The 24,648-nt window shown below is 42.1% G+C and overlaps 2 protein-coding genes and 1 long non-coding RNA gene across 5 annotated transcripts; 2 read left to right on the top strand and 1 right to left on the bottom strand.

Moving 5' to 3' along the window:
• The first annotated feature begins 6,297 nt into the window (after positions 1–6,297).
• Positions 6,298–9,081, top strand: LOC108928387 (cell division cycle-associated protein 7-like). 3 transcript variants are annotated; one of them, XM_018742283.2, is made up of 9 exons: positions 6,298–6,343; positions 6,441–6,545; positions 6,887–7,135; positions 7,367–7,450; positions 7,767–7,922; positions 8,156–8,299; positions 8,371–8,483; positions 8,691–8,827; positions 8,966–9,081. In XM_018742283.2, the coding sequence occupies exons 1-9, from the start codon at positions 6,332–6,334 to the stop codon at positions 8,980–8,982; spliced, it is 1,017 nt and encodes a 338-aa protein (XP_018597799.2). In that variant the 5' UTR covers positions 6,298–6,331; the 3' UTR covers positions 8,983–9,081. The 3 variants fall into 3 exon arrangements, with proteins under 3 accessions (XP_018597799.2, XP_018597798.2, XP_018597800.2); XM_018742282.2 differs by having other exon boundaries at positions 8,371–8,520; XM_018742284.2 differs by having other exon boundaries at positions 6,334–6,355; positions 6,961–7,135; positions 8,371–8,520.
• A 1,770-nt stretch (positions 9,082–10,851) lies between these two features.
• sp1 (sp1 transcription factor) lies at positions 10,852–21,721 on the bottom strand. Its single transcript, XM_018742320.2, has 6 exons — positions 20,784–21,721; positions 20,040–20,119; positions 17,701–19,090; positions 13,900–14,053; positions 13,406–13,599; positions 10,852–13,235 (listed from the first exon to the last, which is right to left on the bottom strand). Exons 1-6 carry the CDS (start codon positions 20,788–20,790, stop codon positions 12,931–12,933), a joined length of 2,130 nt encoding a protein of 709 aa, XP_018597836.1. The 5' UTR covers positions 20,791–21,721; the 3' UTR covers positions 10,852–12,930.
• On the top strand, positions 20,111–24,299 carry LOC108928413 (uncharacterized). The gene is made up of 3 exons (XR_001965667.2): positions 20,111–20,165; positions 22,840–23,296; positions 23,453–24,299. It is a non-coding gene; the product is annotated as an uncharacterized LOC108928413 (long non-coding RNA).
• The last annotated feature ends 349 nt before the right edge of the window (positions 24,300–24,648 follow it).

The following is a 24,648-nucleotide window of genomic DNA, read 5'->3' as shown; positions in this document are numbered from 1 at the left end:
GTACAGCTTTATGCAAGACTTTTACAAAGCCAAACCGACAAATAAATCAAAGTCTTCATGATTAATTTCTTTCACTGTACAGATAAGTGTGAAAGTTGAAAGTGGCCAGAAAATGACAAGCACTGCACTTGCTTATACAAATGAGTCAACTGTCAGGATAGAGGAGGTTTTAGAAACAATAAAGTTTTTTTTAGTAATTTTAAATTAATTTTGATGTCTGAAATTAACAAAAAATAATTTAAAAAGTCTTACAGAAAATGTTTTATTATGGCTTTAGCTGAGATTTTTACATAACCTAGCCAGAGAATACATTGAAGGACATACAGTATGTATTACTAAGATATGATTGATTGTGAATTAGCAGTAAAAATGCCTTTGGACTTGGAAAAAATTGAGTTCTTAATGTACTGTTGTGTTTGTAAGGAATTAAGCTGACAAAGTAAAATACTTGAGTAGTTTTTTTTACTCGTACTTTTTCTCAAGCACATTTTTAGTACTTTTACATTTACAAATCAAGTGTTTTAAATAAACCCCAACCTAAGTAAACAGTAATTTTACTTGTGTATTGGTTTTGACAATGCTACCCACCTCTGGATATACTGTATGTTCAACAGAAATGTAGATTACTTGCAATACGACACTTCTAGCAGTAAAAATAGAGATAATATGTAACCATAAATCAATTTCTCAGTACTATATTATGACAAGACTGTTCCAAGACAACGCAGGCAGTAAAAAAAAAATTTTCACAGAATTTGGTTTATGGGTGACCAAGGATAGTGTTGGCACCTCACAGCACCTGTGCTGTGCAGTTGGGTGTGGGTTCCAGTCCCAGTTCCATCTGTGTGGAGGTAATATACTCTCCCTAAGTTCACGTGAGTTTCCTCTGAGTGCTCTGGTTTCCTCCCACAGTCCAAAGACATGTGATTCAGGAGAATAGTCAGTTAATTAGTCAGTTTCTTTCAACTTAAATGATCGTGGATCAGATGAACCGGTGACTTCAAATTGCACATAGTGTGTGAATGTGTGCTGCCCATCCACATCATGAATATGTGTGTACCTGTCTTGTGACTCAAGATTCTGGAACAGGCTCTGGACCACAAAGACCTGTGTTAGGATTAGCAGTTATAAGATATTCTCCATATATTTAAAGCCAGGGGGTGCGGTGGCGCAGTGGGTTGGACCGCAGTCCTGCTCTCCGGTGGGTCTGGGGTTCAAGTCCTGCTTGGGGTGCCTTGCGGCGGACTGGCGTCCCGTCCTGGGTGTGTCCCCTTCCCCTTACGCCCTGTGTTGCCGGGTAGGCTCCGGTTCCCTGTGACCCCGTAAGGGACAAGCGGTTCTGAAAATGTGTGTGTGTGTGTGTGTGTGTGTATGTATTTAAAGCCACAACCCTAAGGTTGATTCTGGAAACAAACCATGACTTCCCAGCATTAGCAGACAACATAATCTGAATGAGAGGGAAGACCTGATTCAGCTTGCAGAGCAGCAGTTTGGTATCAACAGAAATATGCATTGTTTTTGCTGTTTAATTTCAAGTAGAAAGTTCAATACGCCTGCTGTCTTTAATTACGAGTTAAATTACTGTCAATAAGTTTGTAATTCTAGAACCATCTTCTGGTTTTGTTTTAATATAAGCTGTGACATCTGTGTATTTATTATATGATGTAATGGTGCAAAAACAGGAGGTGTTATGTTATGTGAGAGTAAGCATGAGCAGAGAGTGCGGAAGGGAGAACATGGCGGAAAGTGTGGGTGTGTGAGAAGGTTGTCCGGATGCATGTGCACTCCTGAAATAAACCGTTGCTCCACCAAGTCCTCCTGTTTCACATCTCGTCTCATTCCCAACACGTGTTACGGAATCATACATCTTTTACAGACTAAGGTGGAAAGTGTTGAATAAGAAGAGATGTGCCAGAGTCCTAACCATCACGCAACCCACAATCCTGAAAGGTAGTTACACAGTGACTTTGGAAAATTAGTGTTTATAAGTGACTTGTGTTTACCCTGCAGACATTAGCAGATGCAAAGTTATCCTGTTTGAAGTGTAAATAAAAGTTACATACTGCATGCAGAGCTACACTACCAGTTAAGAGTGCTTTTTAAAGAATAAATTGCAGTCAGTTTCCAATTAAGGGGCTGCAGCCCCCAAAGCACACACTCATAGAGGTTTAGAAGGGAGCTTGTAAAAACAGTTAATTAATTGTTAAAACAGAGGACTACCATCAGGATGGCAGGATCCATTGTAGAAGCTGACTTCTGTGAAATGTGTTTCACATATTCAGAAAGAAGAAACAGATGTGAGTTCTGCCATTCCTGGGGGCTTTAGGAAGTTTGCTTAGCTTGTGATGAAAACTAAAAACCTCACGTTTTAATGATTTTAGCACAGCGACCCACAACACTGATACTTATATGTGGCAATGAACCTATGAGTATGCACTCAGATTAACTGTTTTTTGAAATATTAACTGGTGTTCATTTCATAGCAGCCAAAACATCTTCTTCACTCTACTCTGCATTTGGTACTGCATTAATTTTCTGTACTTTTACTAAAAGTTTAATCTGTAAAACATTTAATGGTTCAACTAGACATTTTTAATCATAACCCGAGGATATTCTTCAAATAGCCATATTACTTTACATTGAAGTTATGTAATATATATTGAATGTTATATAATTTCGAAGGGGGTGCGGTGGCGCAGTGGGTTGGGCCACAGTCCTGCTCTCCAGTGGGTCTGGGGTTCGAGTCCCGCTTGGGGTGCCTTGTGGCGGACTGGCGTCCCGTCCTGGGTGTGTCCCCTTCCCCCTCCGGCCTTACGCCCTGTGTTACCGGGTAGGCTCCGGTTCCCCGTGACCCCGTATGGGACCAGCGGTTCTGACAATGTGTGTGTGTGTGTGTGTGTGTGTTATATAATTTACTACATTCACACTGACAACTGTAACCTTTTCAATGATTAGATTAACATTGGGTTGTTTGTACAATAACTGTATTTTATCATTTGAAATGACCACAGTTCTGAACATGCAGGCTATGAGAAGGTGGTAGAGACAGGGGGGACTGTGATAATGCTGATTAAGTGGACACTGCCATCTGCAGGATCTCTCCAGGTCTGGTGTAGTGTTCAAGATCTGGGTGGTAATTACATGTACCGTATTTTGCTTGTACAGTTTTTGCTCCTGTATTCCAGGTACCTCAGGACCCTTTTGTTCTTTGATGGTTCAAGGAAAAGATGTATACTTCTGGACTTGGCAGTACTTTGTCTATTCAGCATTGTATTCCATCAAAGCTAAAGAACTGAGCCATTATTAAAAAAAAAACTAAGTGTCAGTGCACTACATGTGTTATCAGCTGCCAGAAACATGCCTCTATATTAAAAAAAAAAAAAAATAAATAAATAATAATAATAATAATAATAATAATATGGAGTGCATTTCTAAAACAAAAAAGGCTAAATGTGTTTAATTTTGGTATGCAGCCTACGGTCATCAGTAAATTAATTTAAACACATTGTTTAACATCCACAGGATCCACCTTTACCTCATGGCAAACTACACAGCTTCTGGCCCGGGTCATTGTGATACCCCACTGGGACTACTGCAGCTCTCTCGTGTTTTGTTTTCCAACCTCCTCCATCAAACTAGCTGATACAAAATGCCACTGCATGAGTTGTGTTTGACTCACAAAGCGTTCCCATGTCTCTCCTTTCTTGGCTCATATTGTACCTGCTCATATATAAATTTAAGACTTTGGTTCTGGCCTACAATCCTATCTACAGATCTGCTCCCCGATACATACAGGACCTCATTGTTTACTATAGCTCAACCTAAATATTACACTCTTCTACCTCTGGTCACTTGGTGGTCCCACACACAAAAGAGGTCCTTGGTTCTGGCTCCAGTATAATGGATCCCATCTCAGATATGACCAATTATTTTCATACACAGACATTTAACATAAAAATTCCAAACTCATGGGTTCATACTACCTTGCACAACTGACTTAGATAATGGCTGTTGATCACTGTTATGAAACATTGCTATTTGCTTTCTTTGATTTAGGCTTACACATACACTTCAGTGCTATTCCATGTTGTTACCACATTCTGTATGTCACTATGACTCAGCATTGCTGTTGTTGCAATAATAATAATAATAATAATAATAATAAGAATAATAATAATAATAATAATTTAGTACGTGTAAAGATAGTTACAAAAATTACTGCATGTCATTTTTCCAAATAAGACATGTACCTAAACCGCTCACAGACTTATCAGAAGGCATGCTTCAAGCATCCCAGAATCTCATCAGCCAGGAATCCAGTGCAAAAAAGCAATTTAGGGTAAGTACCTTGCTCAAGAGTACTACAGCCAGAAGTGAAATTTGAACCTACAACCTTTGGGTCCAAAAGCAGCAGTTCTCACTACTACACTACCAGCTGTCTCCAATGATTATAATTCTCTTGTTCAGCATTCTGTGTCACTGTGTCAGAAGAGCGCGCTTTAAAAATAAATTGAAGTACATGATTTCAGAGTATAGATATTGCATCTTCACACTGACACCAAGGCAGGATTTCTGTCACATGTGTCGGTAATTGTTCTCACTGCGCTCTCCTTTCAGCCATAAGCAGTAGGTGGTCAGTCAGTGTCGGAGAGGGGCCATCACTGTAGTGCGGCACAGGTTTCCTAGAGTTTGGAGAGAAGAGGACATTTCAAAGTCCATGAGAACCATGCAAATGTTCAGTTACATATTTTCATTAAATTTTAAACAAAACCATAAATGTGAATACTGACACAGACTAGGGGGTGTGCGGTAGCGCAGTGGGTTTGGCCAGGCCCTGCTCTCTAGTGGGTCTGGGGTTCGAGCCCTGCTTGAGGTGCCTTGCGATGGACTGGTGTCCTGTCCAGGGTGTGTCCCCCCTCCCCCTTCAGCCCTGTGCCCTGTATTACTGGGTTAGGCTCCGGTTTACTGCAACCCCTGCTTGGGACAAGTGGTTTCAGACAATGTGTGTGTGATACAGACTACTTATGGTTGTGCATTTGAGAGGCACTTCTCTGGCAGGAGTAAGCAAATCAAAAAAAAGTTTTTTTGTAATAATTATGGCTTTTGCATTTCTCACTATTTCCATATACGCCAGAGTGAAGAAAAGCACACACACTTTCAGAACCACTTGTCCCATACAGGGTCACGGGGAACTGGAGCCTACCCCGTAACACAGGGCATAAGGCCGGAGGGGGAGGAGACACACCCAGGACAGGACACCAGTCCGTCACAAGGCACCCCAAGCAGGACTTGAACCCCAGACCCACCGGAGAGCAGGACTGTGGTTCAACCCACTGCACCACCGTACCCCTGAAGAAAAGCAGTCCCTGGGATAAAAGCTATTACACTGACAGCTTCACAGGCATCTCCAGTCAATGGTGTGCAAGGAGGAGGAAGGTTTTCAGAGAACAATTAATATACAGGGATGTGCTGATATGCATAGCACCACATAAATGATGATGTTTACAGCATATATAGCAGTTCTTAATGTACGAAACATTGTTTTGTTTTTATGCAGGATTAAAGTTATTCCTTCTAAATAAGCACTGATAAAATACTACCATTTTCATAAAACTGCAAATTCTACACTGGAGAATACCTCAACTATCTAACAAAATGTGGTAAAAGTACCAAAACCAAGGAGAGACAGAAATCTAAGTGGTAAATCGCTTTTCCCTTATGGTAAATAATCTATTTGTTAATTAAACACACAAAACAAGTGGATATCAGTCTTGGTAAATGGTTAAAAAAATAATATAAATTGTACTGGGAGCTGGGAACTGAATCAATCTGTGTCTCTCTCTCTCTCTCTCGCTCGCTCACTCGCTCGCTCGCTTACTCACTCTCTCTCTCACCAGGCCTAAAGGCAACATAAACATGACAAAAAAATAATCCAGTCCACACAGGGCTTTTGAAAATTCACATTACATGCTCATTAACCTCATTAAAAACATATTGTTCATTTATCCTTGAAAAGGCTGTCCAATTATAATGCACAACCTAATACAGCTGTACTTCTGGTAAAGTTAATGTTGCACATTCTGATAAAGGATCATTCTGGGTTCAATTAGTTATGTGAGGTTTTAAAAAAAATCATACAACCCCAGTTTTTTTTGTCAATTCCCAGTGCCGGGACGCAGTAGACACCAATTGGCCTCACGGTTATGAAATTAAAAACTCCTGTGTGGACCTAATAAAACTAAAAAGCTCACGGTGTGGCTGTAATTGTCAATTTCAGGAAGCTGAGCTAAAACAAATCTCGTAGGGTGTCGGTAGTGTGTCAGACTCTATCATGGAGAAGAAGGTAACGGTCACAGTGAGTGTTACTCTGTGTATCGTGGGCTGGTCTGTCCGTATAATAAGTCATGTTTTCCCCTGTTATTAATGCTTTATTTTGTCAGGGGTTGTCGTCGCTGGCGAAAGACCTCGAAGAAATCTTCGCGGAAAGTTCGGAAAACGAACAAACTTTTTATGGCTTTTCTGACTGCGGAACGAGCGACGCGCAGGTGCGTCGCAGCGCCATCTAGTTACGATCCACCTCACCTGTGTCTCTTCTCCCTTTTATTTTAAAGGTCCTTCTCTCTGGTAGGATGATGGTTACCCATATGAACACTATTAATAATATCACTACTCGTTCATTTGGACCGATAGTTTCGGCGCCGTGTGCTACAGAGACACGATTAATAATATTATTTAAATTAGTTGTGTGGGTGCGCGCGCGTTCTCGTACAGGCCAGCGTGTACCCTGTCTCGCGCCGAGTGCTCGCGGGATAGACTTCGAGACAGCTGCAACACTGCGCTGGTCAAGTGGTTGTCGACAATAAATGAACAACAACTTCTCTCTCAGAGCTCGGAAGGTGAATCTGAGGACTCCAGCCGCGCCACCTCGACTCAAAAATCTTCCCGTCACTTCCACCTCAGGGTGGCGCTGCGCACGCGCCCGCTAGATGAAACGCGCCGAGCGAGTGAGACGGAGGGAGAGGAAGAGGAGCCTCGCGCCCGCCTGCTTCCGCCATCCAGCTCCGATTCGGAAAATGAGCAGCGGGAAACTTTCTTGGAGAAGAGAGCCTCGACCATAAAAGCTAACAAAGCAATGGTGAAAAAACACCGACTAAATGGAGACTAACCATCCTTGTGAATGCATCTCTCTCACATAATATATAAATCCCCGCCCCCCCCCAGACCCAACAGTGTGAGAAACGATTGCTCATGTTATGTTCTATGCTCCTTTGTAACTTGGCCCTCTTTTACTGCCTGTGTGTGGCTGTATTACCACTTGTCTGACAAATATCCATGACTGAGTGTTGTAATGTGCTTCATCTAACAGCTGGCACAGTTAATGGCAGACCTGCACAAACTGCCTGGGGTGTTGAAGACGTCCCAAACTTCAATGCAGAAAGTACCTCGCAGTGTAAGCTACCATACACTAATAATCCTGTTAAATATTTCCATTTAGGTGTCATGGGGATTCAGGCCCTCTAAAAGCTCAGATGAGATGGTATTTCTTATCTTTAGGCATTCTGGCTTGACTAATTTGTATATTGTACTACGAAAGCACCCCTGGAATTGGTAAGGCCGAGACCAGTTGGCATGTTCCCCCCCCTCACCTGACCTGGAAGAGTAACTAGTAGTACAGTACACTTTGCAATATTGTAAACTACTGTAGTCTTCTAGTTCTAATGGATAACTTTCAGTTGTGGGAATTTGCTGAAAAATGCTCTGCACAGCGTGCCGTTCGTAACTCCCTGGCTGCCTGTGAGGTTCGTCGAAACCCTGAACGTGCTTCCCGGAGACGGACCCGCTCCACGGGACTCGCAGAGAGCTCCTCCGTGGCCCACGAGGAAAAAGAGCTGGAGCTGAGCCTCGAACAGGAACTGCTGCAGGTTGAAATGAAAATCTGATACCCATAATCTAATTTTATATTGCTGTCAACTCAGTAAATGACACTTTTTGAGCAGTGTTTGGTATTTGTTCTTAGAGAGCTAATTCCCTGAGGGGCTATTGGATAGGTGTCTTAACAGTTGGCGAAAGATGGTGAAAGTCACTTTCTGAAACTCCTGCACAACTACTTGTCTAAAACATGTCCTACATCTCATATAGTTTGCAAACTTTCCAGGTGCGAGGGGTGCCCCGCCTTCGTGGCAACCCCCGACCAAATCAGAGTAAGCCTCATACTGTGCGACCGGTTGAGAACATCACAGAGGATGAGCTTAATCTGGTGGCAGATGGAGTAACGGATAAGGTGTACAACAGTATGACTGTGAGTCCTCACTTTGTATGTCGGTCTCATGTCTTATGCACCAGCTTGTTTTAATAGTATGCCATTTGCAGGGTTCCACATGTCACCAGTGCCGGCAGAAAACTACAGATACAAAGACGTGCTGCCGCAATTTGGATTGTCATGGGATCCGGGGGCAGTTCTGTGGCCCTTGTTTGAGGAACCGGTACGGAGAGGATGTCCGTACCGCACTTCTTGACCCGGTCAGAAGCGCTTCCTTTGTGTTAAAATGGCTCTTATCCACATCTGAATGTGCTTTTATCTGTTAAAAGGCTAGATGATCTTTTATAGTGTGGTGGTGTTGGCAGCATTTAGGTTCACATTCTGCAAAGCTTCTGGATAAATCATTTTTCTCTTCTTCCCCATCCCACAGGATTGGTGGTGCCCACCATGCCGAGGAATCTGTAACTGTAGTTTCTGCCGACAGCGTGATGGCTGCTGCCCCACTGGCATTCTGTTTCCACTGGCACGGTACCATGGTTTCTCTGATGTCCATTCCTACCTCAACAGGTTTGCAATCACATGATGGGTGCTCCTATTTGGAATGGGAGAACCATACTAAACTTTAGTTATGATGTGACTTGCTGGAATGTTTAGTTTATGGATAGAAACTGAACTATAAGGTCACTCGGTGTTGCTTCTTTACAGTCTTCGACAGAAATTGAAAAATGAAGAGGACACACAAGCATGATGCTCCTTAATTGTTCCTTTTGTTTTTAAATCTAGCACTTATGACTAATAAAGAGTCGGGGGGGATAAAACTGGCTGAAGTGATTACTTGATTTAAGCAGCCAATGGATGATTATCAGCAGTATTGATGTAGAAAGATTTTGGTATGTAAAAATTGTAGTAATGCGTGCTTTCTATACTTTAAGATGTGTATACGGCTGATGGGGGGGGGGGGGGGGTGCAGTGGCAGAGTGGGTTTGACTGGGTCCTGCTCGCCGGTGGATCTGGGGTTTGAGTCCCACTTGGGGTGCTTTGCGACAGGCTGGCGCCCCATGTTGCCAAGTTAGGCTCCGGCTCCCCCCGACCCCACGTGGGACAAGCGGTTTCAGACTGTATGGCTATATCTTAGGTAGAGTGTACCTAATATCACTTAAACCTTAGATTTGCATCATTTCAGCTCACTTGTGTAACTTATCTGTATAGCACCTCAATTATGTAAAATTCTACATTGCTTTCAAGCTCATAGGAGAGGTGCTTGTTCTAAGTCACATGGTCACTGTAGATTTTTGGTATTTTGGAACTAGTGTCTATTCCTATAAACTGTATTACCACTGTGTCAAAGGTGAGTTTTAAGATGTTGCACAAAAACTATGGCTATAATACATATCTCTATGAAAGTCCTGTGGTAGACCAAATAGTATAATTTTAATATTGCCATAACATCTTTAAGCTGCTGTACTTTTATAAAGCTGGGAAGTGACATAGTACCCTTACTGTGCCTAGGTATCAAATATTTTAAAACTATCTTTAATAGTTTACATATTGATTAGGGTGACTGGGGCTTGCAAGGGGAGCAGAAATCCACTTCTGAGGCTGAACTACTGTAAGAGTAGGGCAGAGGCGTGCTCAATGTTTGGGGTATGGTGCAGCATTACCAGTAGTTTTATGAACTGTATTAACTATAAAAGGAACACTGGCAGGGGCTTCCTAAAATCCATCTAAAAAGAGAGGGAAAACAAGGCTGTTGAGGTCAGATTTGAAATGAGTGCAATACCCCTTGCTGACTGCCAGGAGCAATAGTGACACTAAAATTTAAAGCTCAAGCATTAGAAATTAGTTACTAATTACTGTTGATTTGGAAATCAGTTAATTAAAACAATGTGATTAGCATTTAATACATTATGTATTTCCACTATTAGGGGGCTGTCACACTGCCATAGTGATGGGAGGGGGGTCTGCTACTCTGCAGGAACTGAGTAGAGTTCTCACATTCTATTAAACTCACTTAGGTGGATATCCTGCAAAATTTCAATACAGAAGATGCAAGGATATCAGTGGTCACATTTCAGTTAACCCACCCTTTCTATATAGTCACCATTACAACTGGTTAAATTCTAAAGTGAAGGACAAAATTCTTTCCCTTGCTTGTGGGAGAGTCAGGATGTTTCCTTTATATTCATTTTATTGTAGAAATTGAGGCGCTCACCTTGAATGCAAGCACTATTACAGTACTGTGGGAGGGACAGGCTGCAGGGGTACTGGCCTGAAGGGCAACAGCCTCCCACTATTAGAATCATCCTTTCCACCCTTGGCTTATTAAATACATATGCGGTCTTATTTCACTGAGTAGGTGATACATATTAATCATGTATTTTTGAGAATTTAGGGGTATAAAAGACCATTAAACCAATTTAGAGAAGGTTTAGATTAGGAAAGACACCTGCTTCTAGAATTTGACACCCTTGACTTACTGTACCAATACAAAAGTATTTTGTCACTAATATTTTGAAGGCCACTGACCTGCCTGTGACAGACTGCTGAACACAAGTCCACAAATGCAAAATCATGGAAACTGTAACCAATTATATTTAGACAATTACATAGCAACAGTGACAAAAAAAATCACACTTTGTATGCATGATTTAACTTACAGTTGCCACCTGTGTAGTTATAGTATTCACAAATAGACCAACCCCTCATATATAAAAAGAGAAAAATTATATAAATTCATGTTTAAGGGCCCCAAATGAAGTTTTCTGGAAAGAAAATTAACTCAAAGAGTTTACACCAACATACTGTGCCCTTCCAATAATAATCACTTGAGATTTTTCAATGTACAGTTACATAATTTAAATGAAAACTGCAAAGCACTGATGAACCTTTGGAATCTAAAGGTTTATCAGTATCCTTCTGTCTTGCAATCTGTAGCCCACCTCATGCATACTTTTCTGAGACTCAAATAAAACAGAGTATTAAAAGATATATCATGTTAAAAAAGTTAGCTTACCACAAGTTAGATCTTTTTAATCAGATAGGTAATCTAAAATATGGCACAGCTCTTAATCCAATTTTCCATTTGTAACAAAATTCTACAGCACATTATATAATTCTTCTGAGAAAACTTAATACAAAGAAAGCAACTGGTTGCAGTACCCCAGAAGGTGGGAAACAACTAAAGCCAGGCCCCATACTGTTGTCACACTTCAGACAATTCATTAGATTCTAAGAATATGACACAATTTTACCTTTGTTGTTTTGTTATCAGTACTAATCATGGATTAGGTATTCACTTTCAGTGCCAACAACTGACCTTACAACTGGAGACAAGACCTTTGGTTTGAGCTTAAATTTTACACCGTAGTACTGCTACTGTGGTAATTTTAACATTAAAAATATTTAACATGTCAAATAAGGAACCCCACAGCTTTACTCAAAATGAATTCAACACACTTTAGAGGGAAGTCCAAATAGAGGGGCTAAACTTTCCCCCCTCAGACATTCGACATTAATAATTTATGTACTACATATCTGCGGATGGAGTAATGTACACAGCTTACAATTCTCAATTTTTCCCATTTAATGCAGACTGACATTTAACCGAAGAATAATAGGGGCAATATCTCTTCAAAGGTACAACTGAAATTGCCTGTCTGGGATCTGAACCTTTACAAACAAGTGGTTACAAGTCCAAAATTTGTATCCATTGCTGTCACATCAGTGGTATACAGAACTGTGCACAGAACCAAACTGGACTGCATTAGACACTTACATTGCCTTAGACAAATCTATCCTTGTCCTGATATAAACTTGGTCACACAAAATCTATTTATATTAAAAAAAAAAAAAAAAAAAAAAACAAAGATAACAGATTTAAGATTGTTCTTGTATGAGGCACACAACAGAAGGCAATCTCTGGCAACCATATAAGTTGATCATTCCTATGGTGAGTTATTGTAGATTTTGAAATCTAGAAAAAAATATATATTATATACAAAAAGCAAGCTATCCAAAAACAAAAATATTTTTGCTATGACAAGTTTATCAAAGCATGATGGCTTAAATGTGTACCTATAGCATCAACCATAAAAAGGGAAACGAAACAACTGCCAAAAATTCAGTGTCCTTCCACTCAAAAAAACATTTAGTGCTCCTGGGATCGTTGTCACTTATGACCCGAACTGGCTCCACATCCACCGATCTGACGGAACGGGTCCCGGAGATATTAGGCCCAGCAGCACAGAGACGGAACAAAACACTACACTGGAGTGTGCCCTGTCCAATAGGGCAGAGGTGACCTGAGAGGGAAAGGGAGCTGCCAGCCTCAAAGGCAGTGTAGGCATGAGAAAGTGTAGTGTGCACAGCGGACAGAGGGGACCCGGGAGGGTGGTTTTCAAACACGACCTCCAACAGCCTCCATACCACTTGTGGGTCTTTTGTGACTCAGAAGGGGGGAAGGAAAGTATCTGTCCACTTTTGGAATCTTGAATCCTTCCTTCAGCCCACTGTAATTCTGTCAGCCCTGTGGCGCAAGACCGCTCAAAGTGAAGCTGAGCTCACCAGGTTCTCTCCACAATCCCCCACTCTTGCCCATACTGATGCAAACCCCCAGTCCAAAGTCCTTTTTTAACCCTTATATGTTTTCTCACCCCCCTCTGCCCTCTGACTCAGTAGCCGTTGCTGTTGATGTTGATGGGGTGGAGGTCTGCCACTTGCATGACGTTGACACCACTCCTGGCTAATCGCGAAATGCTCTCGGGCGACAGTGTTTCCATGGTGACGAGGCCATGCTGGTCCGAGGGTACACCCCCTGCAGCCCCACTATCAACACCAACAGGGGCTGATGCAGTGGTGTCAGTGGATGCATTGGTAGCAGCTCCCTTCTTGTTCAGGTGGGTCTTTATGTGCTTGGACAGATGATCGCTCCGCATAAAACGCTTAGGACACTCTGTGCAGGAGAACTTCTTCTCTCCTAGCAAATGAGAAAAGAACTAAGTTGAACAGGAGGCCTGCTCTTTGCAAGTTGCTGGATATGTAATTTTTTTTCTATTTAAGGTCTTAATTAATAAGCCTGAGAACTCAGCATTATTGTATGCGTACTTGCTCTAAATGGCATGTCAACCTCCCCAACATCCTGCTGACCTGTATGGGTCCTCTTATGTCTCTGCAATTCGTCAGAGCGTGTGAAACGCTTCCCACAGAAGGACCAGGAGCAGACGAAGGGCCGCTCCCCGGTGTGCCAGCGCAGGTGAGCCCTCAGGTGTGATGTCTTGCCGTACACCTTGCCACAACCAGGGATGTGGCATATGTGCTGCTTTTTTTTGCCAGGATCACTACTGCAGTAAAGCAAAACCAGTGACAATGCCATAATAAACAGATTATTTTTTCTAGTTTTGAAATCAAAGAATTCAAGCAATTAATTGTCCCAGAACATATACAAGTTATTTGAAAAGCAAAATAATAATGCACAACTAAATTTCACAAATAAGTAACTGCTGCTGACATCACATTTCTGACAGCAAAAGGTATACAACATATTATACCAGTCCATTTTCTTTTGGGATTAATAAGGTTTTTATGTGTCAGTCTTTCTAGCAGATATGTATACAAACACCTGCATAAATACAAATACATACCGTCCATCTCCATCCTTGCAGAAAGGACAAGTGCAGGCCTCCCTTCGTGTGCGTCGGGTGGGCGGCTGCGGGCTGGTCTCCCCACCCTCATCCAATGCTGTGTTGTCATCCAGACTGTCTCCACCCACTCCGACAGTTTGTATCCCTGGCTCTCCTGATGGACAGAGGGTCCAGTTAAACAAAAGAGAATAGTAGGAAAAAATACCACCCCTCACTCATAGTCGATATACATCGCACACACATCATCTGAAGCCGCTTGTCCCATGGGGGGCTGCGGAGAGCCAGAGCCTAACCCGGCAGCACAGGGTGTAAGGCTGGAGGGGGAGGGGAAACACCCAGGATGGGACGCCAGTCCGTCGCAAGGCACCCCAAGCAGGACTCGAACCCCAGACCTACTGGAGAGCAGGACCCGGTCAAACCCACTGTGCCACCGCGCCCCCCTTTATAGTCGATATAACGTACCCATATCATTTTGACTAAAGTTATCTTAACCACCATAATCTGATTCAAAACAACCAATACATTTTGGAGACTTGAAGCATTACTTTGCCCCTTTTTGAGAAGTGACACATGCACACTCACAGGCCTTCAACACTTAACAGGCCACATGATTTGGCCTCACAATCCCTGAACCCATCCTCCAGATGCGAAGGACAGGACCAAAGGATCACATGATTTAGAAAGGTCAGCAAGTTACTATAAAGTGCTGGAAAACGTAAAGATTTGTAGACTTTGAATCAAGGTATCATCAGTCAGCAGTATCATTTGGGATGCTTATTATTTGTTACAATAAATAAAAAAGATAAATCATTTAAATGGCTAAATACAACAACCAGTAAGAGAACACACTGCCATCCAATGAATACAAGTACATACAGATTTCTCAGAGTCAAAACCCTTGCTAATTTCTTACAATTTGTGCAATTTAGTCTTTTCAGATTATACATTAGTAACAGCTGTTCACAGCATTGTCACCCACTTATTCCAAAAAACAGAGAGAAGCTGTAGTCTTCAGAGTCATACCCTGCCCAGTCACAATATGCTGCAAAGAAGTTAAACTGCATACACAACAAATTACTACTAGCAACCATAGACCTCCAGGAATACAAGCGTTCATGAAAGAGTCAAGCCACTTTGAAGTCATGGTAAGCTTGGACCACAAGATCATGCAAATGCATCCTGCTACAACCGTTTTCAAATCAGACACTATGTGACATTTACAAAAAAAGCTATTAAACTATTAGGAAACACAAAATGCAAACAATAAAGAAATCAGGTTCCCCAAGGAAACACAAAAAAAACAAAAACAAAAAACATTTTGGATGCTTAAATTTCTCACATCTACAAGTAAGATTAGACATCTTTCACACACATGTGCTTCTGGCCCTCGTCTACGTTTCCTTAGCTTCTCGTTGAACCATTAACTTTCAGAAAACAGGAAGAGTCAATGTGCAAGGACAGAGGGGGAAGGAAATTCGTGACCTGCCCTCCCCTGGAGTGCAGCAGACACATTAAGCACATCAGCTCTGCAGTTATGCATTCCTGTTTTGCCCAAGGATGTTATCTTTTTCTTTCTGTTTTATACAGGAAATTTAAGGACATGACTACATGATAAAGCAACTTCAGTATTATTGCTTTCTGTTTTCTACTGTAGAAAATTAGTCTTGCTCTTGATAAGCCCATCCACAGCTTACCAACGTAGGTGGTGTCCAGTTACACCCCTCCACTATATAATATTCACTGTCAAACATGATTCGCATGCAGTTACATTGCTATAAGTGTGCAAGGTCACACATCAGCACACTAAGCTACACACCCACTGCCTCTGTGCAAAACCAACCAAACCAGTGTGGTAAGCAGAAAGACCAAACAGGAAGCCGGCCAATCCTTTTCACTGTGCATTTGCCTCCCATTTTAATGACCATTTTACATACACCTCCTGCATATATCAGCAACTGTTAGATTAACAGTCAAATACAAGTCACTCTCAGTCAACAAATGCTGATCAGAGAGAAACTGATAAAGGTAAGAAATGAAATTTAAAAAAAAAAAGTGGCAAAAAAAATACTAAACATGCTAAAATCAGCCAACAGGCAACATAATGCAAAACGTATCACAGCCTACTTTTATTTCTACAGCTGCAGGTTATTTACTTTGTAAACAACTTCCTGTACTATGTTCCAAAACCAAAGATTCCAACATACATTATTGCATATGTTACTGATTGAGCACACTACAGTTTAAAACTTCTGGAAATACTATCTACTGACAAAAAATTCAAACTGTATTCCTCAACTACTTTTCTCATAAACAATACCCATGAGACAGCACGAAAGAGTCAGAGACTGAGGGCAATGTAAAAGGACAACTATGCTAACTGACCTTAAATTGAACTCTTCCACATATTTGAAGTTACCATCAAGCAAGCGTTACACGGTAAAACAGTTCTTTCACAACTTGGAGCTTTAATTACGCATTCAAGTTTCATGTTTTGTTACTTTACAGTGACAATTACAGTGAAATTCTTCCACAATTCTCTCTCTTCCTACAGTATCATATATTGGGGGTGGGGGGTTGTAAAAAAAAAAAAAAACAACAAACAAAATAGTGCAAAGACAGGACAATCCAATAACATAGTGCAATTCAAAATACCATAGAATATAAGAGAGAATAGATAATTACAAGTTCAAGTGGTAATTGTATTCACTGTAGTTTCTGTCATTCCCACTCAGTTTCTTTTAAGATAATTATACAACCAGACCCCTTTATCATTCACCTGGACACAAAGAATTTCCACCTAACATCCTAATATCTGGCACAGTGAAAGATAGTGGTTATCAAAAGTTTTCTGTTGGTAAAGGATCAGAACCCTATATAGACCACATATCTGAACAGCTGCCACTTGCAAAAAACACTGAGGATGAGGGGAACGGATGCTTTTTTCCTTGTGTCACTAACTTTCTTCAGTGTTGTCAGGTGCTGTTTGCTACACTTTTGTGGTTTTTGTGTTTGTATAAAAAAATTGGTTTATTTTGCCTTTTGGGTTGCATCACTGGTCCCAAAGCAGTGAAGGAAAATGAAAAGGCAGGGAAAACACTTGAAAAAAGTTGCACAAAGCTGAAATGAATAAGCATAGCACAGAATCTGGGTATAATGTTGAGAGTGCTGAATCAGAAGTGGCTGAAGAAAACATGCTTAGAAAACATGTTAAAATATCTGATCTAATACAATTACAGATCCAATTTCTGACAATGAACATGCTGACAGAAATTTAAAAGTAAAAAAGCACTTATAGTCATAGAACTACTACATGTGCTTATATTTTTGATAAAAGAAGCACACTAGCCTTAAAGCTTTCTTCCTGTAGTGTTTCCTTTATTGGTTTATTTCCCAACTTTCCTTTTATGATTTAACACCACAATCACACACTCTACAATTACTGTTCTCACAATAGGCTATTGCATAACAAAATACTGCTTTGCTTCTCACAGCTGTCTTAATCAAATTGTTGCTTGTTCAATGAGAATTAGGATCACACGTTCCTAAACTGTGTGAAGAACCGAATGGTAGTGTATGTTTGGGGTCATTTTTTAGTGAACCTGGTTGTGTCAGCATGGTCCCCCATTAAAAAAGCAATGGGATCAGTGTGTTCATTATCAGGATTTTTCAGGAATATATCATATTTGGATACCAGGGTCTGGGTATACTTGTATACTTTAAAAGATGTGACAAGTCACCGGTGCTATCATAATTCTTTCTAAACTAAGATATGAAACCACCCAATTCCTCCCCCTTACTTACCAGCGGTGTTGGCAATGGCGATGGGGACTCCTTGCAACTGGTGCATCTGCAGTCCTGTATTCCCCAGTGTGTTTAGATTGATGGTCTGTAGGCCAGGCAGCTGCACAGGATTTACTGATACTCCTCCTGCACTACCTGCCTGCGCTTGGGCCAACTGCGGAAGTGGCTGCAACGACTGCACAGGAGCTAGAGTAATCTGAGCCCCAGCTGGGCTTTGCAGCTGCAGTGTTTGCCAGCTGACTTGACCATTGGGGCCCAGGGTACGCACGAGAATGGGGCTGGTGTTAGGAATGGCTTGGATTTGCAGGTTTTGCAGGGCATCCTGAGACAGAGTCTGCGCTGCAATAACTTGGCCACCAGTGGAAATAGCACCTGTCTGAATGGTCTGCAAGGAATGGCCACTTTGGAGGAGTTGTTGAGGCTGGATGACAATTTGTTGTGGCTGCTGATTCTGGCCATCTCTATTATCTGACTGGCCTGAGGCTCCACCTCCAGAACTCTGGAATCCATTTCCCCCAACTCCACTGCTGCTCTGAGCCTGTGTTCCACCTCCATAAGAGGTAGCTGCTTGAGAAGTGGTGGTGGTAGTGATGGTGTTGGTGTAGAAACCTGTACCACCAGCAGAAGATGCTGGTTGCTGCAAAAGCTGCTGGGAGGAACCAGATCCAACTCCTGCTGCATCCCCACCACCTCCACCAGTTGTTCCTGTCGCCACAGGTAACAGAGTGATATTCCCATTAATTGAAACAGGCATATTGGCAAGGAACTGGGCCTGGTTCTGTATGTTGCCCAATCCCAGGTTCTGTAGGGGAATTGCTTGCTGGATAAGACCAGGCATAGCTAAGATGTTTCCAGCTCCTGCAGCCCTGCTGGTGGTGGCAATTAGCTGCTGCCCTCCCCCTGGTGAAGACACCAGTTGGAACTGCCCTGCTGCTGCTGTTGCTGAACTGTCCTGCTGGGTAAACTGCAGCTGCTGTCCCTCTACTGTCTGGAATTGTGGGATAACCTGGTACTGAATGTTGGGCACCACCCCAGACAACGTGGTGAGAACCTGCTGGCCCGGCAGAGTCGGAGCAGAAGCCACCACAAACTGCTGCTGCCCTTGCTGGCCCCCTGACGCAGTGGAAACGGCCTGCCTGTTCTTCCCTGCATCACCAGGCACTGCAGCCTGTCCGGATGCCATGGTGGTCACAGTGTTGGAACTGGAAGACGACTGAACGCTGACCGGGATTATTTGCCAGCCGTTAGCTGTCTGAGTGAGCTGGGCCTGGTTAATGTCTAGAAGCTGATTTTGCTGCTGCTGATCAGATGTCCCTTCACCTTCGCCGGGAGTGTCAATCCGACTACAGGTTGCTGCGAGCAAAGCTAAAGGAGACGGCTGCTGAGAGTCCTGCAAGCAACAAAAAGAACCTTTCAGTATTTGTGAAGAATTACCGTTCATGTTCCAGAAGAGCTCAAATTCTAGTTTACCTCTAGTCGACGGCTGCATTGTTTAGCGCAAGTCTCCAAAACTGCTTCACTTCTTATTGAAAGCGAAGCTTCGCATCTAAAATTTAACCGCTCCAAACCACCTAAAATTAGGCAAGCTAATTTTTTTTTTTTTTTTAAATTATGCGCGTTCGAAAAAATATCGAAGTAAATTAAAATAGACTGAAGAGCCAAAGAAACAAAGTGCTGGTCAACACGCAAAAACTAATTACAAGAGTAGCCGCAAGGTGGAAAGGGCTTCATTCTACAATTCTAAGATGTCTCCCTGAATATGCAAGGTGTAATAATTTTAATGTTAACGTTATGAGAGTCACTGGTGCTGCTGCCTATCCTGCGGAACGCAGCACGCGGCTTTCGGAGGGAGGCGGGCGAGCGGGCGGGAGGGCGCGCGCATATGGGTGGGATTAAACCGCTCTTTTTTTTTTTTTATCTGCAAAGGCTGGCCACGCACCCCCTCCCCTCCCCTCCCCTCCCCTCCCATATTCCACTCTGCCCTATAAACACACACGGCGCTCGGCGGAAGCCGGCCCCTCGCAGGGCGGCCAAAGAGGGCCGTGCGGACGGCTTCCCAGGAGCGGGGCTTCTGACAGAACCACCCCGGCTGCCCCAAGTACCTCCTCATGAACGCGCCCCACAGCATAAAAAAACCCCCCCCCACAAAAATAAAACATGTGCTCAGGGGGAGTCGACAATAAAGCCAGTCCGTCGTCGTGCGGCTCCGAACGATCGTTTCTCGACGATAAAATTATTATAATTTTTTTTTTATTTATTAAAAAAAAACGAATGGCGGTGTTCGCCCGTCTCAGTAAAAGTTCCGTGGGGAATAAAAACACGGGGAAGGAGCGACTCACCTGTCCCGTGTTCGAGTTTCGCTTTTGAAGAAACCCTCCACCGCCTTCCACCAACGCGGCCATTTCATCCTGCTGCTGGTCTGCGTGAGAAAAAACACACACACTACACTATCACTAGTTACCGTGGTAAGTTCCACCAGCTACTTCTGTGCTTGCTTCTACGGACACGGAAAACAGACGAAGTGAACCCTCGCTTCGTTTAACTCGCCTCAAGACAAGTTCGAGTTTTGTGGAGTAAGATCAGCACGGCTTCAGTAAATTATCAGTTAAAGTCGGAGGAGAAAACACACAGATCGCGACTGAGGAACCGAGCTAAAGCTAACTGGGTTCTTAAGTTAAAGTTGTCTAACACGTCGAAGCGAAGTTAACTACCTCAGGGGGACAGTTCTAATTTGAAAGTTAAGCAACAACATCTTCGTTCGTCAAGTTTCGCCAGCGATGTTAAGAAGTAAGTAGTTAGCCTGATGTCTTCGCTCCGAAACACGTAAGACAGCGAGTTCCGTATCACAAGATACCGATAACGACGTTTAACCATAGCTAGCCGAGCTGCCTCGCTAGCTACAACTTGGAAGCTAACTTCTTAGCAAGTTCAGCGCTCAGTGTGAAACACGTTGTTTTTTTTTTCTGCCGAAGTAGATACCGATGTGACTTTTATTCTCAGAGACTTTAAGGCATCGAGTTTTATTTTTGGTTGTTTTTAGTGCTTTGCCCGATATAATCTACTTTTTAAAGAAGTTCACTTACCACTCATAATTTTAAGACGGGAGGAGTTTCTCGGGCTTCGTTTGGGCTGACATCAACTTAGAAACAACGCAACCAATCTTGACCTCGTCACGGCGAAGGGGGATCGAGCAGTAACTGAAATCTTCCAATCGGAGCCGGCGCACTCATACTGTGGCCCAATACAATTCTGTAGTAGGCGGGTCCTGCGCCCTTATCCGCTCTACTTACCGTAGGGGAAAGGAATGTTGGGCGTGAGCGACGTAAGGTACGGCCCAGTAAAAAATCTACATAGCCGTCGAAGGGGTGGAAGTAACCAATGGAAATTCGACTATGGGTGGGAAATTGGGTGGGGTCAGCTTTGAGTAGGTTGTCCCGCTAGAGGCATGACTGACGTGACGTCGACAAGAGGGGATAATTAATTTTTTGGCGGAAAAGGCGCCATTGACAAATGTCTGTGAATGCAATTTAATCGAACAGAACAATGCAAAAAGCACAGTTTTTCGAAGTGTCGCATTGAATTGCAGAACCTTTGTCCATATTTTATGCATTATACACTCATTTCTGTATTGTAATTTAAAACTGAACAACGTGAATAAAGTGCGGCTCTTCCGTAGTTTGCGATTGCGATGAAATATGATACAGGAACATGTACCGATATAAGAAATTGCAAAATGTAAGTCATGGATATACAATATATGTTTCTTTTCCGCGCGTTTTACATTAATGATGCTCGTGATTTCACGCAGTTACCGGAACCTGTGACACGGTGACAGCCAAGATTTCGATTTAGAAATATTGAGAAATGTGTGTTTAAAAGAAAAAAAAAAAACAAAAAAAATAAATAAATCTAGTTACAAAACGACTTTAATTTATGAGGTGGGCTTTAATTGCAAAGAGAAGTTAGATGGCTCATTGTACAAGTAGTGAGCTCTTAAAGTAGTTTCTGTGGCAAGTTTTTTTTTTTTTTTTTTCTTCTCCTTCCCCCCCCCCCTCCTTCTTCAACCAGGAAAATAGCAGTAATTTGACTGTACCCTTTAAAACACAAAGCCCCCTTTTCTCAGATCTATGTGAATGGATTTGAAGCTGGAAATGTGTGAATTTCCGTGGGGAGGGGACTGAGACACTGATCGGTCACTGGCCCCTCCCTGTCGTCCCGCGAGCTGGGGAAGAGAGGGGCAGTATGATCGCTAGGGGAGGGGAAGGGGTGGGCCACGCCGGGGTCACTCAGGGAAAGGGGGCCGTGGGGGCCATGGGGGCTGGGTGGTGACTGGGTGGTGACTGCCAAGTGGGACTGGCGGGGGTGGGCAGTCCCTGAAGCACATGCCAGTCCGCTTCCATGTAAACATTGAGATGGCCATTGGGGGGGTGAGAGCCGTCCAGCGGACGGAGACACGCAGCGGGAAACTTCCCACAGGTTGCATTGAGACCCAGCCAAGTACTGTAGGTAGATTCGGAGGACACGTCAAACGTAAAATATAAAGTGAAGTTGTGCTTGAAGTACAGTATATTCTTTTCTTGTTGGTCAGTATGGAAAAGTTCTTCTAGGTACTATACAATTGTATATTTTGAACGTGATCATTTACTAAGCACTCTTGGCCAACTGGTGGAAAAGATCCTAAATATGCATAACGTTTCAAATCCACCGATTAAGGACTTTTGTCCAAAAAAAATCCACTGACTGATATTTTCATCAGTTGTCGTTTAATCTAATCATCTTTTCATGTACATGTGTAATAGATTGGTATATTAACGATAAGCAATATTGTATATAATTTGTATCTTATCTAAACGATTCACTCTTTGGTTTATTCATATTTTCTGCATGTTACACAGTATTTATAAAAGTAGTGTTTTACATGATATTCCTAATGGCAGAGATTTTCAAGTGGTTTCAATAGGATGCATAATAAATTTGAAATTTTAAAAATGTAAAATGTAGATTTTAATTGTATGAATCCCTAGCGCTACATTGTAATATTGACTTTTTTGTATTAAGAGGTGTATAACTGATTTGTGTAATTTGCCCTGTGTGTTTTCTGAATGAGCAGCTTTTCAGTGAAAAGTATGGTTTCTTAAGGTACAAGGAGCATAACCTGCTAATTTACCCTTGGGCCCTGTACTTACCCGCAGTGCTTTTGGTAAGTTATAAATTATTTATACAGAATCAGAATATATATGACAGGTTACTTTCTGTTCAGGCTAGTATGTATGTAAATTAAACGAAAATAAAGCATGAAATAAGAATTTACTGACCTCTTGTGGCCGGTTTTATATGAAGATTTGGTGTAAGTACGACGAATTCGCTTAATTTCAATACAAAATTATTTTTGAATTAGTCACTGTGTATTTTTAAAGTAATTTCTAACTCTTATTGTGTGCAGTAGTGGCTCAGCAAGTAGTGCTTTGGGCCTTGCCAGTTCGACTTTTTTTTTTTTTTCCCCTTCTCAATTTATATATTCTCCCTGTTTTAATGTGTTTCTTCAGGTACAATGCTCCGGTTTCCTGCCATATTAGGGGAAAAACGGGATTTGCAGGTGAATGGGTGCCACAGATGTTGTTGTGTGTTTTTTTTTTTTTTTTTTTTTTTTTTTTTTGTAAGGGAGCGTGTGGAAAGAGAGAGAGAGAAAAGTGGGGGTTCTGTGCAGGGTGTGCCTGCCCTTAAGCACTGTGCTTCCTGGAACTGGCTCTAGGTCACTCGAGTTCTAATTGAATAAGTATTAGTGGCTGAAGATGGAAGGAAACCTGCGCCACTGCTTTACGATTCATCCCCGGTGAAGGACGGGCTTGCAGAAAATGGAGCAACTGCAAATCTAAACAATTGGAACCTGTCCGGCCTCCTTGTCTCATGTCCCCAGAAAATGGCTTAATCATTACTTGTCACTGTATTACAGTATTTTTACTGTATGAATGTTATATACATGTGTGTGTTAAATTTTAAAAAACTGAACATACTGTTCTGCATTATCTATAAACTATCATGTAGATTAACTTTTTGGAACACGCTATGAACTGAAGTGATATCATTTACCATGTGAGAAATGTATGATTTTTGCTGATAAACTTCTGTATGTTTGTGTCTAAGGCATAATATAGTATGTGTCCTACATTATCCCCATTAATAAACTCTGGAAAGAATAGATGATTCATTCTTAACTGCATTGCAGTATATGAAATCCATATGTTGATATATCTGATTGTATTTTATGTGGGGAAAAATCTGGTTTCATAAATACTTTTGTACCCTTCAACAATGTTGCTTTTTATGTGGTACAGTAAAACAATACATTTTTAGGGTTAATGTGGGGGGGGGGACCATGAGGATTTCGCCATCTTTAGACTACAGCATATATTGGTTGAAACAATACAATGGTCCTATTAGGAACTTAACTGTCTTCCCTTGTTAATGAATATGATTTGAGAATACTGATGTTTTAAAAGTTGTCACTGAATATGGGAAGTAAAAACCAGTTGAAACCTGCTGGGCACAGTTGACCCCTGTTCCTAAAGCCTGATGTATTTAGTGTGTGTGGCTGTATATACGTGTAAATATTTTAATAAAACACTCAAAATATGTGTAGCATCTATGAATGTGTTTGAAATGGATACAGGAAATGAAAATATTAACTATTGAAACAGGTTACGTAACACTTTCAAATATTTATATACTGTATAGTTTCAGAGGAACAGGCACATGCTAAATTTCACGTGAGAAGGACTGTATGTTCGGCGGGTCTTTTAAGACCCCAGCAGGCCCTCCTCGCGGACGGGAGACACTGGGGGCACGAGGTGGTGCCGCCAACACTGCGCGCGCTGCTCGGACTCGAAAAGAGCACGTTAAAGTTTGTTGGTGAAGCATAGCAAAACTGGGTAAAAGCTCAGCAAAAAA

Source organism: Scleropages formosus, chromosome 22, assembly GCF_900964775.1.
Source record: "Scleropages formosus chromosome 22, fSclFor1.1, whole genome shotgun sequence".
Lineage (NCBI taxonomy): Eukaryota > Metazoa > Chordata > Actinopteri > Osteoglossiformes > Osteoglossidae > Scleropages > Scleropages formosus.
This window is presented reverse-complemented; position numbering and strand designations above follow the sequence as displayed.